Source organism: Protopterus annectens, chromosome 5.part0 (genome assembly GCF_019279795.1).
Source record: "Protopterus annectens isolate FY-2018-M chromosome 5.part0, PAN1.0, whole genome shotgun sequence".
NCBI lineage: Eukaryota > Metazoa > Chordata > Ceratodontiformes > Protopteridae > Protopterus > Protopterus annectens.
The window spans coordinates 822,697,161-822,710,109 of NC_056735.1; the positions used below are offsets into that span (position 1 = coordinate 822,697,161).

Genomic DNA, 12,949 nt, shown 5'->3' on the forward strand with positions numbered 1-12,949 from the left:
GCTTGTTGATGTACCACATGACAGTTGTGTTGTCTGTTTGAATCAACACCTGCCCTGGAAGAAGTAAATCCTTGAAAGCTATCAATGCAAATTGGACTGCTAACATCTCCTTCAAGTTGATATGTAGATGTTGAAGTCTGGCAGGCCACGTGTCTTGTACCCATTTTCCATTTAGATGAGCTCCCCAAGCTTTGTCTGAGGCATCTGTCGTTAAAATCTGACTCGCCTCTGGCCGGGTCACAGAGAGTCCCTTGTTTAGGTGACATTCCTGAGCCCACCACAAAAATTCCTTTTGAATGCAAGGTATTATCTGAATGACAGTGTCCAAATCTTGGCAGTGCTGTGTCCATACATTCTTGAGATACCATTGTAGCTTCCTCATATGCAGTTTGGCATTGGGAAGTACCAGAATACAAGATGCCATGAACCCCAAGGCTTGAAGGACTGTCCTTGCAGTCAGCCTGGACTGACGAGACAACTGGTGGAAGTAAAGAGAAAGATTCTTTTGTTTGTCCGGGGTCAAAAAGGCCATCTGGGATGCTGTATTCAGTCTCACACCCAGAAAGCACATGTCCTGAGAGGGTACTAGACTGGACTTTATTTCGTTCACAGAATACCCCAGGCATCTTAACACTGCCATCACATACTGTAAATGATGAAGAAGTTCGTCCTTTTCTTGGGCCAGAATCAGGCAATCGTCCAAATAAGGATAGATCTGTATTCCTCTTAGCCTGAAGAAAGCTACCACTGGAGCCAGAACCTTCGTGAACACTCTGGGCGCAGTAGATAAGCCAAAGGGCAATGCAGAGAACTGATAATGTGAAGACCCAGCCCGAAACCGCAGATACTTCCTGCAACTGGGCCTGATAGGAACATGAAGGTAAGCCTCCTTGAGATCCAGAGTCACCATCCAGTGATCTTTGCCCAGCAGAGGTAAAAGCTGTTGTAACGTCAACATTTTGAACTTGGGAATGTCCAGATATGTGTTGAGGATAGATAAATCCAAAATTGGTCTCCACGTGTTTCCTTTCTTTGGTACTAGAAACAGGCGAGAATAAAATCCTAGGCCCACTTCTGGCAGAGGGACCGGTTGTATGGCCCCTATTTGAAGTAGTAGAGAAATTTGTTTGCGAGCCTCTAGTCTTTGCTGAGGAGGAACGTCCGGCATGCCTTTGAAAGGAGGCAAGGTATGGAAATAAAACTTGTAACCCTGGTGTATGATATCCAATACCCATTTGTCTTGGGTAATCAACATCCAATTTTCCTTGAAGAGTGCTAACCTTCCTCCCAAAGGTGCTGCCAGGCAAGAAGGATCTGGCAGCTGAAAAGTAGGTCATTGGGCCTGTTTACGAAAGGACTGGCCCCTGCCCTCACCGAAGATTGTGCAGGTGAACTCCCTGTTCTAGGCCTGAAAGAACTCTGAGCTCTGCCCCTACCACGTCTAGATCTACCCCTAGACTGAGAATCATAAGAAGGATACGTCCACCCCTTAGCAGGCCAATTCCTGCTAAACTTGGAGGCTGAACTTGCAAAAATCTTTAACAGCCTGCATAGACTTAGCCTTGTCTTCCATTTTCTTCAAGACTGACTCCACAGGTGAACCAAACAACACATCAGACTGCAAAGGAGCATCCAAAATCCTTGTCTTAACATGGTCAGATAAATTCTGATCCTTCAGCCAGGCATGCCTGCGAAGAACTGAGCCAGTGGCAGCCACCCTAGACGAGGCCTGCACAGCATCAAAACCACACTGTAATGAATGCTTACCCACCTGTTCAGAGACATGCACCAAATCTTGTAATTCTTTACACTCAATGCCTTCCGCCAGAGCATCCACCTTAGACTTCAATTGAGAAAGAAGAAAGTTTTGATATTTCAACATATGAAACTGGCAATTCAAAGCCCTCATAGCTAAGGTAGAAGATGTATAGACCTTCTTTCCCCATCTATCCAAAGCTCTGGCTTCTTTATCTAGAGGAACCGGATTTTTACAACAGAGGCCTTGACACCCTTAGGTCCCTGACTAATAGTTTCTGGGTCCGCCCTAGGACTCTTATAAAGATATTTATGAGCCTCAGGCACCCTGTAATACCTATCCGGTTTAACAGGAGCAGGAGGCAGAGAATCAGGATTAAGTGAAGCCTCTGCAAACACATCTTCCACAACATCCAGAACAGGGGTATAGCCAAGGGCCTATGCTGGGGTAACAGCAAAACTCCCTAAGCCTTTTCCTAGAATCAGAGAAGTCCTGACCTTCCCACTTAAAATGTTCCCTCATAGAATGAAGTGTCTCTGAAAAGAAAAATCCTCTGGAGGAGAAGCAGAAGGAGTGGAATCATCTGCATCAGAATCAGAATAAGGAGAGTACTCCTGCAAGTCTTCAGCTGAAGACTCTGAAACATCTGGCCCCTGCTCAAAACTTCCCAACTCTGGCTCCACCCTAGGCCTCTTATCAGGAGGGGGCAAAGAACCTCTAATCAGAGTAATCAAATCTTCTGCCATTTTAAGCATGTGCTTCTTAGGCACAGACCCTGCTGAACTAGGAGTGACACCAACAGAAGCTAAAACTGGCCTGCCTCTGGGAGAAGCCTTGGAAACAGAAGGAGAAGGCCTAACCAGCCTAGGAAGGGAGGGGATTACAGTAACTTGAGAAGCCCCTTCAGCCTGACCTGCCTCCTGAGAGACCACCTCCTGCAAAATCAAAGTCTCCCCCTGAGACTCCAGAGAAGTCTCCGTTGGAACCACCAGTTCCACTGAAGCCTCTAAAGAACCGGCGTACGGAATGGACGACTCGTCTTGCCTGGGTTTAACTGCTTTGTCTTTGCGCTTCTTCGCAGAAGCGGGCGCCGGAGAATCCGACAGCATATTATAATTGCACCGCTTCCCAAAGACCAGCCTAGCACAATCTAACCTTCGCTTAATAGTGCGTTTATTGAACCTAGCACAAAAGCGACACCCAACAACGTCGTGCTCAGGCCCCAAACAAGGAATACACAAAGAATGATAATCCCTATGCGGTATCTGTTTCCCACAAGAAATACAGTTATTCACTTTTTCTGACATCCGGTAAAACACCGAGGCAAGAAAAAACCAAAATATTCCCCAACGGGGTTACTTAGCCAACTTGGATTCGGTCTGAAACTCCGAATTCGAAAAATTTCAGAACGCCGAACGGCACTTGCAACGCTGCTTCTGCATCGGACCATGCGGCAAAAAAGACTGGGGAAATGACGTCGGTCATGCGCTTTTGTACCCTGACGTCCTGATGTCAGTTTTAAGCGCCTTGACCGACGTCAGCCTAATACTTTGGTATTCGGGCCGACCGAGGACAGCGGACTACCCATATGTAAGGACTGCAGCAATGTGAGATGAAGAACATCTTCAGGAGAAGTCGTCCTGTCTATGTCAGAAACCTTTGACATATTTTTCTCTGGAATTTATCTTCTTCCTCTCCTTTCAGCTTTTCCTGTTATGGGTCACCACAGTGGAACAACGGTCTGCAGAACGATTGGTATTGGTCTTTTACGATGTAGAGTTGCCAGCCAGCACCCAACCTTCCATATAAGGCGCACACATACACTCTCACCTAGGGTCAATTTAGAGGGTCCAATCCACCTGCAGCATGTCTTTGGGATGTGAGAGGAAACGAGAGCATCCGGAGGAAATCCACGCAACCACAAGGAGGACATGCAGACTCTGCAAAGAAGGCACCCTAGCCGAGAATTGAACTGAAGAACCTCTTATTTATTATTTATTTATTTGTTTCCAGTTTGATGACCGGGGATGTCCACTGGGCTCAAGGAGCTCATTTTCAGTGGAGGCCCGGGGAAAAAAGCTCCATGTTATAAAGTTTAAATACAGATACAACATAGAAAAGAAGAACAATTTACAATTATGTTTCATGCTAGAGAGCAGGTGTAATTTCTTAGGTACATATTACCTTTAGATACAGACAATATTAATAATGAACAATTTACAGTTACATTTCATGTTAGAGAGCAGGTGTAAATTCTTAAGTACATGGTACAAATTTGATATTTACAATATGTACATATGTGTGGTAGCCTATAGATCATAGCTAGAGAGGCTAGTAATCATAGCTGGAGAGGGGTTTAGAGGTGGAGAGAGAATTATAGGACTAGGAGGGGAGAATGCAGTTGCATTTTCTGTTAGAGTAAAGGTAGGAATGTAACTGAGATTTAAAGTTTTCAAAGTTTGCACAGGTCCTTAGAGAGGAAGGAAGAGAATTCCATTTTTTTGCTAAGGAAAAGGATAGCAGGAGTTGACCAGCAGGGCGATTGGGTTTTCGGACACAGATTAGGTTTTGGTGATTAGATCTGAGAGTTCTCTGAGAGGTGTAGGAGAGAAAGATGTTGCATAGAGCAGGGCACTTAGAGGGTTGAAAGATTAGTTTGTGGGCTGTGGTAATCTGAAGATAGTCTAGATGGTTGGAGAGTTCAAGCCAGTGTAACAAATTAAGGGCAATACAGTGATGGAGGAGTATTTGGCTTTGGTGACAAATTTAGAAATCTTATTATAACAGACTTCCAATTTTGAAGTGAGTGTGGCAGATAAGTTAGTTAATAGAGGAGCGCCATACATTAGTGAGGGGAATAGACAGGTAGTGGCAAGCATTTGTCTGGTGGAAGGAGAGAGAAACTGGATGTTCCTGTATAGCATACCAAGTTTTATATGGGCTTTCTTAATGTTTTCCTGGATGTGAGTGTCGAATTTCAGGTGTTCATCAATAGTGACCCCAAGTAGTTTGGCATAGGGAACAACCTCTATATATAGTATAGTGGAGTTATTTTGGCTAATGATTTGGAAAGAGTTTTTATCAACAGGGGAAGCTTTTGAGGGAGAGAATAATAGTATTTTGGATTTATTGGCATTTAGTGAGAGGTGATTCTGAAGCATCCAATTTTCAGTGGTGGAGAAAGCAGATTGGGTCAGTGTCAAACTCTTGGAGGTTGGTGGCACTGCAGATGAACTGTTGTTGATGAACTCTTGTTGTGAGGTGGCAATGCTAACCGCTGCACCACAAGGGCCACCAACCCATTCCACCAAAACACTACCCCTTATTGACAAAAAACAGCCAGTGAAACTTGAGATGTTAAGTTAATATAGTGTCTGAATGTTAAATGTGATTCATTAAAACGCTGCACACACCTGCTTAACTGTCCATAAAGCACCATCCAATGCCTGCTAGGTGGGTCACTCTGTGTTAACATTTCCAGGTACGTGCAAACACCAGATAGAACTTCTGCACTCATTGATGTGCTCGCATCAACAAAGGCCTAACTGCCGGAGCTGAAGTACTGGGCCATCCATCAGGTGGTGCTCTTGTAACAGGACTCCACCAACATCCACCCCTAAGGTGAGTGTGCCTTCATCAGATAACCACTGCCATCGCTCTTTGGCTGGTTTATCCAGTACTTGAGATGCTAGGCTGAATCCAGGTCATCTTGGGCACAGGAATAAAAATCTCTAGGTCATTGAGCTAGCCTTGGAATTTATCTACTTACATTATTCTCTGGGAAGGGATTTCTGAGCACCAGGATTAACAGCCTATAACAACTGTCTTAAGATAACAAAATCATCTTTTCTAACAGACACTATATGTCTTTTTGTTTTTTCTCTGCAGGAAAAAGGCTGGATGATGTCAGATTTGAAGAAGATACTTTTGTCCCATCTATTGGTCTCTTTCCCCCAGGTACCCTGAGCAACTTCTGTCCCATCTATTGGCCTCTTTCCACTGGGTACCCTGAGCAACATCTTCCAAAGTGTCTCCTTTACCCAGAGAAGATGGTTTTCCCATGCCCAGATCAGACACTGAAACAGCCAAAGAGGATGTGTCTGACCCCTAGTTCATGGTAAATGAAAAGACTACACCCAAAGGCCAGAGAGGTATGTGAGTGGTGCGGGGAAAGACAAATGGCCACTACAGACTTCCCTACTATTGTCTGATGTTTTGAATGAGCATATGGTGTCAGCAAGGGCCCCTTGGCAAGTTGTTTTCTTCTTTCTAGGTATGATAGGAGACAGCAGGAGTGGGGCAAGTATCCACACTGTAGCAGAGGTCGTTATCAAAAAGTGTTCACAAGCAGCATAATTCTATTTACACTCAAAATGCACAATCCCCAATCATAGTAATGCATAAGCAGCACACTAAAATCTTTTGTAAAGAAGTACAGAACTGACAGAAAATAAAGGCAGTTACGTTGTCACAAAACGCACACAAGCACTGACATACCCCATAATGATCCTTGCTTTTTCAAAACACTTCCCAAATGTACATTTTATGAAAAAAATAATTCAAAGTTATACAAGCAGTACATTTTAACACAAAAGAATAGTCCCCAAATTCATCAGTGCTAAACATAGCAATCTCTGAAAGGAAACTTCTGATATCAGAGCGAATGCCCTGTTTCTTAAAGGGGAAGTAACACTTAAAGTCCTATTTTAAAAATTAATTTTTTAAAAGCTTGTGTGGAAGCGCTGCCAACTGAGGACTTGTCTGACAGAAATTAAGCTAAACGCTGGCTACTGCTCCAGTGAAAGCTCCAAGATGCTGCTTCACGAGGTAGCAAAAAGTTACTGAAGAAAGCTTTACACAGACTGTTGATTTCCTTCCACAAGACTGACCAATCAGAAGCTAGAATGAAGGTGTGGCAGGGAGCCAGAATGTTTGCAGGTTGGCCAGTTGTTGTCTTTCCTAGGCAAGACACGACCCATATAGCCTAAAGGCTATGGCAGCAGTGATAATAATGAACTGATGTACTATCAACTGGACAGAGACTATTTTACTGGTCTACTGCCATGGTATTAAATACTAAAGTCTGCAAAACTAAAAGCCATACCTGCATCTCCACAGGTAAGAAAAATGAGGATTAGGCCACAACCAAAGAAGAAAAGACAGCAACATCAGGAAGCACATATCCAAGTTTCCTCAGTGACCTGAGCCATTACTCTGAATTCTCCCGGTTCATTTTTTCCTTCCTAGCCATGAAGGAAGATAAAGCAGAAGCTCAACTAACTGTATATAAATGGCTACTCTTTACTATATTTCCAGAAAGGATTTGTGTTCCAACCACTTCCTTCCACAGTTCACTATGGTGTAATCACAAAATATTTCTCTCAATCTGGAACCCGACTGACTCAAACAGGGTCCAAGGCTGACAGCACGATGGAAATGAATCTTATTTAAGCTGATGAAACTTCAACAGGTAGTTAAAAAATAAACAAATAAATAAATAAATACATATGCGAAACAAATCACAAACCACATGCTCTTATACCAAGACTACAGTATGTGGGAAACTGCAACTAGTAAAGTGGCAAGAAGCAAGTTTCTGCCTTCACAGCATTCATCTACAATATGAAGTATCATATTCTTGCTGCCTGTGGAGGATGGCAAATTATGTACAGTTTAAGAGGTCCTGATGTCAGTGGATGATAGTCCCAACAAAATTACTTAAAAAATAAGATTCACATCTCACCTAAATACAGCTGATGAGGATTTATTTTTCAAATACAGTTGATGATGCAGTAAACTGTCAAGCTGAAAATGTCCAGTACATTTTAAAGCTTGTAAATCTGGTGCTTATTTTAAAAACACAAAGTGGCTGTCTGCTTTTAAAAATATGCTGGCTCTATGCCACACAGTATGAACACTAACTTGGGAAGCATTAACAGTTCAACACAACAGGACAGATTCATCAAGGGCTACAGGGGACTTGGCCAGCATTGAAAACAGTTAAAAGTGACATCAATACTGTATACATTCCAGTTTACAGGTGGTTTTATTTAACACGAGTCCAGGTCAGATCAGCTATATTTCTTTAATTATAGTCCAAGTTGCATTTGCATTTTATTAACTGTTAAAATGGTGACCATGCAGCTGTCTAGTCCATATCATTACAATTAAAAATGGAGAAGATTTTAAAACATACGCTCTTTCTTGATTTTCTCAGCCACAAGAAATTCATCTCTTTCAACAGTGGGTGCAAAGTTACTTCCAATAACTCGGACAGCATACTGGAACTGCTGGGCCACATCCGCTGCAAGATGAACAAACAAAAATTAGTTTGCAGACACTTCCCATTCTTTCAGAATAAAACACAGGCATAATTAACCAAAAAATCTCAGGAGATGTCCCAACATATCTTGTTCAAATAATCTGTGGGATACTCATATGCAAAATAAAAGGACTAAAATTACTACGGGAATGTAAGGCTAGGTGTAAGATCCTCACAGGTCAATATCCTAGTAAGTCCCTGGGATGAAACTGCAATATGTTCAAAGGGATCAGTGCCCTGCCCCAGTTAAATTTAAAATAAACTAAAATAAAAGTACCTATGAACCTAGTATGTACTGCTTCTTTGCGACGAAGCCTGCATTCCCCAAACTGTTCTCCAAAAACATTACTTATTACTAATTCACTAAAGACAATTTAATATATACTATCAACCAGCATGGTGGTGAAGGGTGGCATAGCATACAAGACATACCCAGCATGTGAAACAAAAGCAGACTAAAAATATGTGGAATAAAACCACAAGTCAAAGCACATTTAGCAAATGATCAATAAATAACAGCTATACACAGATGTGAATCTGATACAAAACATACATATTGCAACAAACCCTGGTTAATGTACCCGTCAGAGATCACTTCACAGCATTAAAGTATGCAAATAATAACTTTAGTGTTTATCTACTACTAAAGTACACTGGTTCTTTACTCCCTTTACATCCTCGCAACCACATAAGAACAAAGCGTGTGTAGTCAATTTATCTACAAGTAAAACAACTTATCACTACTAATCATCACATTCCCTCCCAGCTCCTTCTAACAGAATAACACAATCTGGGAGAAAATAGGTGGCAATAAGCAGTGGTGCTATACTGTACTTGATACACAATTTAATTGTGGAATAATATTCTGGTTACGAGCTACTATAGCAGAACACCCAACCATAACACACCCCCTAAGTGCTTTTATGGTCTTTCCTCATATACTCACAGATGTTTACAGACATCAGCCTGTAAGTAACTTTAAATAACAGTATTTAAAAACTGTCCCTGATGTTTTCCTTCCTTGCCATCCATGAGACAGCACTCACTAAGTACTTTACTGACTTTCAAAGTTTTGCTTTTGAAGAAAAATTCTTGACATCCATGTCTTGAACGACTGGAGACCTGATCATAACACTCTACGTAGTGCATGAAAATGCCCTGATTATGCTCAAAAAACAGCCAAACTATATCCTGGTTCAGAACGGCTATAGTACGAGACCCAACAGTGACATTGCTTAGAGGGGTGTTTAACAATTGTTAAGCAACCCCATGGCATTGTTAACATTGCATCGGCACTACAAGCACACAGCACTGACAAGTGAACAGCAGCAGCAGGGAAAGAAACAGCTTCATTTCAGCTACTTTTTCTGCCTGCTGAAGTGCACAAAAGATCATAGTAACATAGGAGATTACTAGGCTATCAACCCACAGGCCATTTTAAGCCTAGCCCTTGCAACCCAATTTAATATTGTACAGGTACAAGTCAACACCCAAGATTGCATTTAGTGATGACTGCCATGTCCAGGAGGGTTGTGGGTGCTATCCCCAGTAAGCATTTACAGTGCCCCATCCACTCATCCAGGTCAGCAGATTGTAACCCTATATTATGTGTTCTCGACGTGGATGCCAAGATTCATCTCTCAAGCTCTGCTCTTGAGGTGAATTTCTTGGCATTCATGTTTCGAACAATTAAAGTGATTACGATCGCCAGCCAGCTCATAATCCTGTATGCTCATCTCCATCCAACTTCTTCAACTTCACTACTAAATAAAGCAAATCCTCAAATACTATACCTGCACTGGCTTAGAATCTAAACTTTCATCTTACCATAACCAAAAGTGGTATCCATATTAAGTGATCATCACCTACTTTTGTAACTAGGTTTCCAATAACCCGCACCTCCCAAAAGAAGAAGAAAAAAAAAAAAAACCACACACAACACTACTTCAGCATGATCCTTAACTTAATCATATTTACCAAGTTCACATTCATTTATACTTTAGAATTAATCACCTGGAAGTTCTTACTGCTTCATCCTCTGGATGAAGCTATGCAGCAGTTTAATTCAATCATTCTAGCCATACTCAATGAGCAACCCGCACTATAACAAAAATGCGGAAAAGCATATCCCACACTAGGGCTTACTCAAAACAAAACTACTAATGACAGAAAGAAATAGTTCATGGAATGCATGTCCCGCAAATAAAAACTCACAGAACCAAGAATATAGACATATATGAAGTTTCACAACATTTCTTATACAGTCTTACAAGAAACAATTCTAGTTCCAACTTGCAAGTAAATCAAAAACAAAGTCCCAAAAAAACATTTGAGCAACAGTAAATCTTAAAGGAGTACTAACCCAAACCATTTAAAGCAGATAATAAATGAAGGAATAGCCTCTCAAATCAACACATATTTCATACAAACAACTTCTGAAATCAAATACAAACTTACATTCTGCCCCCAATGTCTCAGTTTCTTTCCCTTCATAACGTAACCACAAAAGCACATTCTCTCTTAAATTCTAACAAAATCTACAGTCAATAAATATCTTCAAGCTAAAACTAACTCTGCTGTCAGGAGATAACCATCCAGCAGGACATTTGAAACTTACTGCCATACCCTAGTGTAATCAGTCTCCATTTTAATAAATAAATAAATCCACACTGGAAGCTTGTGCTCCAGGTGGCTAGAAACAGTCCTACATCCTGTCCTTACACAAAGAAGGATACTCCACTGAACTGAATGTAAACACCCACTGACATTATTTCCAAAATTAACCTTCTTGCAACCCTCTTCTATACATCAACTACATTTACAAACTTGCAAGTCACACAGTTAACAAAACCTGAGCAATGCTATAACAAAGCAGCAAAATTTTCAACCAGAGCATCAAACAAATCACATCACTGCCCACCATTGAAATATTTCAAATAGTTAGAATTAACACATTATCTTACATATTCCTAACTAATAAATAACCTACAACATTCTATATCACCCAGAAAAATGCTTCTCCCTAAAAATCTCCAATGGCAGTGTCCCAGCAGATATCTACACTCCAAAGGCAAATGCCATGCCTCCATTACCAAATCTCATAACTGCTTTATATAACACCACAATATCCAGATTATGAACCTCTACTCCACCGCCTATCAGACAATAAGAAAAAGTACAGATCAGGCAGCCCTTGTCGGTCGGGTTCCAAAAAGTCTGTCGTAGTGGCTGTAGCCCTTGTAGAGTGAGTCTTATGTTCAACAGAATCTTATGCATTTCCTATCCATTTGGATCTTCCCTGTTCTGTGGATTGGGAAGGTAGGTGTAGGTGGATTGCTGGTAGAGACACTCTGGATACCACCTTAGGCATAAATGTAGGATTAGTTCTCATGGACACTCTATCTTGATGGAAGATTAGGAAGGAAGGGTGTACCACTAGGGTTTTACATTCTTGATTCCTCTGAGGACTGCCCTGAGTGAGGATGAGAAGACAGGGGGATCAAGCTGCATTCTGCAGAAATAGATGGATGTATCTTCTTGGATGGAGGATAGGACAGGCCTGTATGGGAGAAGCTCTGCTGCAGTACCCAGGATGTTAGCATTATCTATCTTTGACACATCTTTTTCCTCTTTCAGTACCCAATGACAAACCTTTTTCCATTTTCCCTGCATAGTCCTTTCTGTTGAAGGTCTATAATGTCAAGGATAATAACTTTTAACCCTTGGGATAAATCTTGTGATGTTCCAGCAGTCAGTTGCAGAGAGTTTAGGTTTGGATGCATGATGTTGTAGTTGTTCTGAGCACATCAAAGGCATCATCAGGGTGTGGTCCACGTTCTCCCAGACATGCTCCTCAGCAATGGATACCAGTGTTGTTGTGTTGTCTTGGGCCAGCTTGAATTATCCTGATTTTCAGTAGTACCTTGTGCATCAAAGGAAGTGGAAATGCATGCATATGCTGTCAGGCCTTCCAACTGAAGGGATAGAGACACCTTCCCCAAGTGGGTGGTATGTCCTGTCAGAGTCATTCTGCATAGGGGTATGAAATGAGTGCCTCCCTCATTTGTTGATGTACCAATACTGTTGTGGTGTCTCTTGTATTATTAAATGGCCTTTGGCCTTCTTTGGTCTGAAATTCTGGATTGCTAATTTTTAGTTTTTTCTTTTTTTTTTGATTTATGTGCAGGTGCAGCTGGTCTGGAGTTGGTCTGGATTGTCCAGCATGTGTGAATTGATAATGCTCTGATCCTGCAAGAAATCTGAGAGGTATCTTCTACCAATTTGGTCGGTATGGACGTGCAGGTATACCTCCTTGAGAGAAGTTACCAGCAAACACTCCCTTGCAGCATGCTACGGGGGCTGAAGTGCAATGTTGGAAAGCATTTTGGAATTTTGGGACAATGATGAATGTATTTAAGACGAACTCTCGAGAATAGGTCTCTTTTCTTTCTCTTTTGAAGGTACTAGGAAGAGTCTGGAGCAGAACTGTTCCTGGCTCTTTATGGTACTCTTCCACATCCTGCTTTCCTTTAAAAGACAAGTGAAATCTAACCTCAAAGGTGCATGGCTCTGCTCCTGTACATCTGCCCTCGGTAGACATCACACTGAGTGCATATTTCACCACTCCTCCCTCTGCCTGTGATACTGGTATTACTAGCAGTACACCAGTGGTTAACCACTGATATAGCCCCAATAATTCTGGATTCTCACTTTACCCCAGCACGACTGCACATCTGCTTTTTTTATCCCTTTCTCTTGCTCAGCTTGATCTCCTCAAACTGCCTTACCTTCTACTATTTTAGCACTATTTGGCTATCACACAACAATTTTAATCACTGGGATAACCTCACTAGTCCAAACCACTTACTCTG

The 12,949-nt window shown here is 41.7% G+C and overlaps 1 protein-coding gene across 1 annotated transcript in view; it reads right to left on the reverse strand.

The window, feature by feature from the left end:
* Window positions 1-12,949, reverse strand: part of TUBGCP3 (tubulin gamma complex associated protein 3) — a 1,295,126-nt gene that overhangs the window by 1,203,956 nt on the left and 78,221 nt on the right. The window contains exon 2 of the mRNA XM_044072631.1: window positions 7,953-8,060. Coding sequence (XP_043928566.1) covers window positions 7,953-8,060 — 108 coding nt within the window. The remainder of the gene's footprint in view (window positions 1-7,952; window positions 8,061-12,949) is intronic.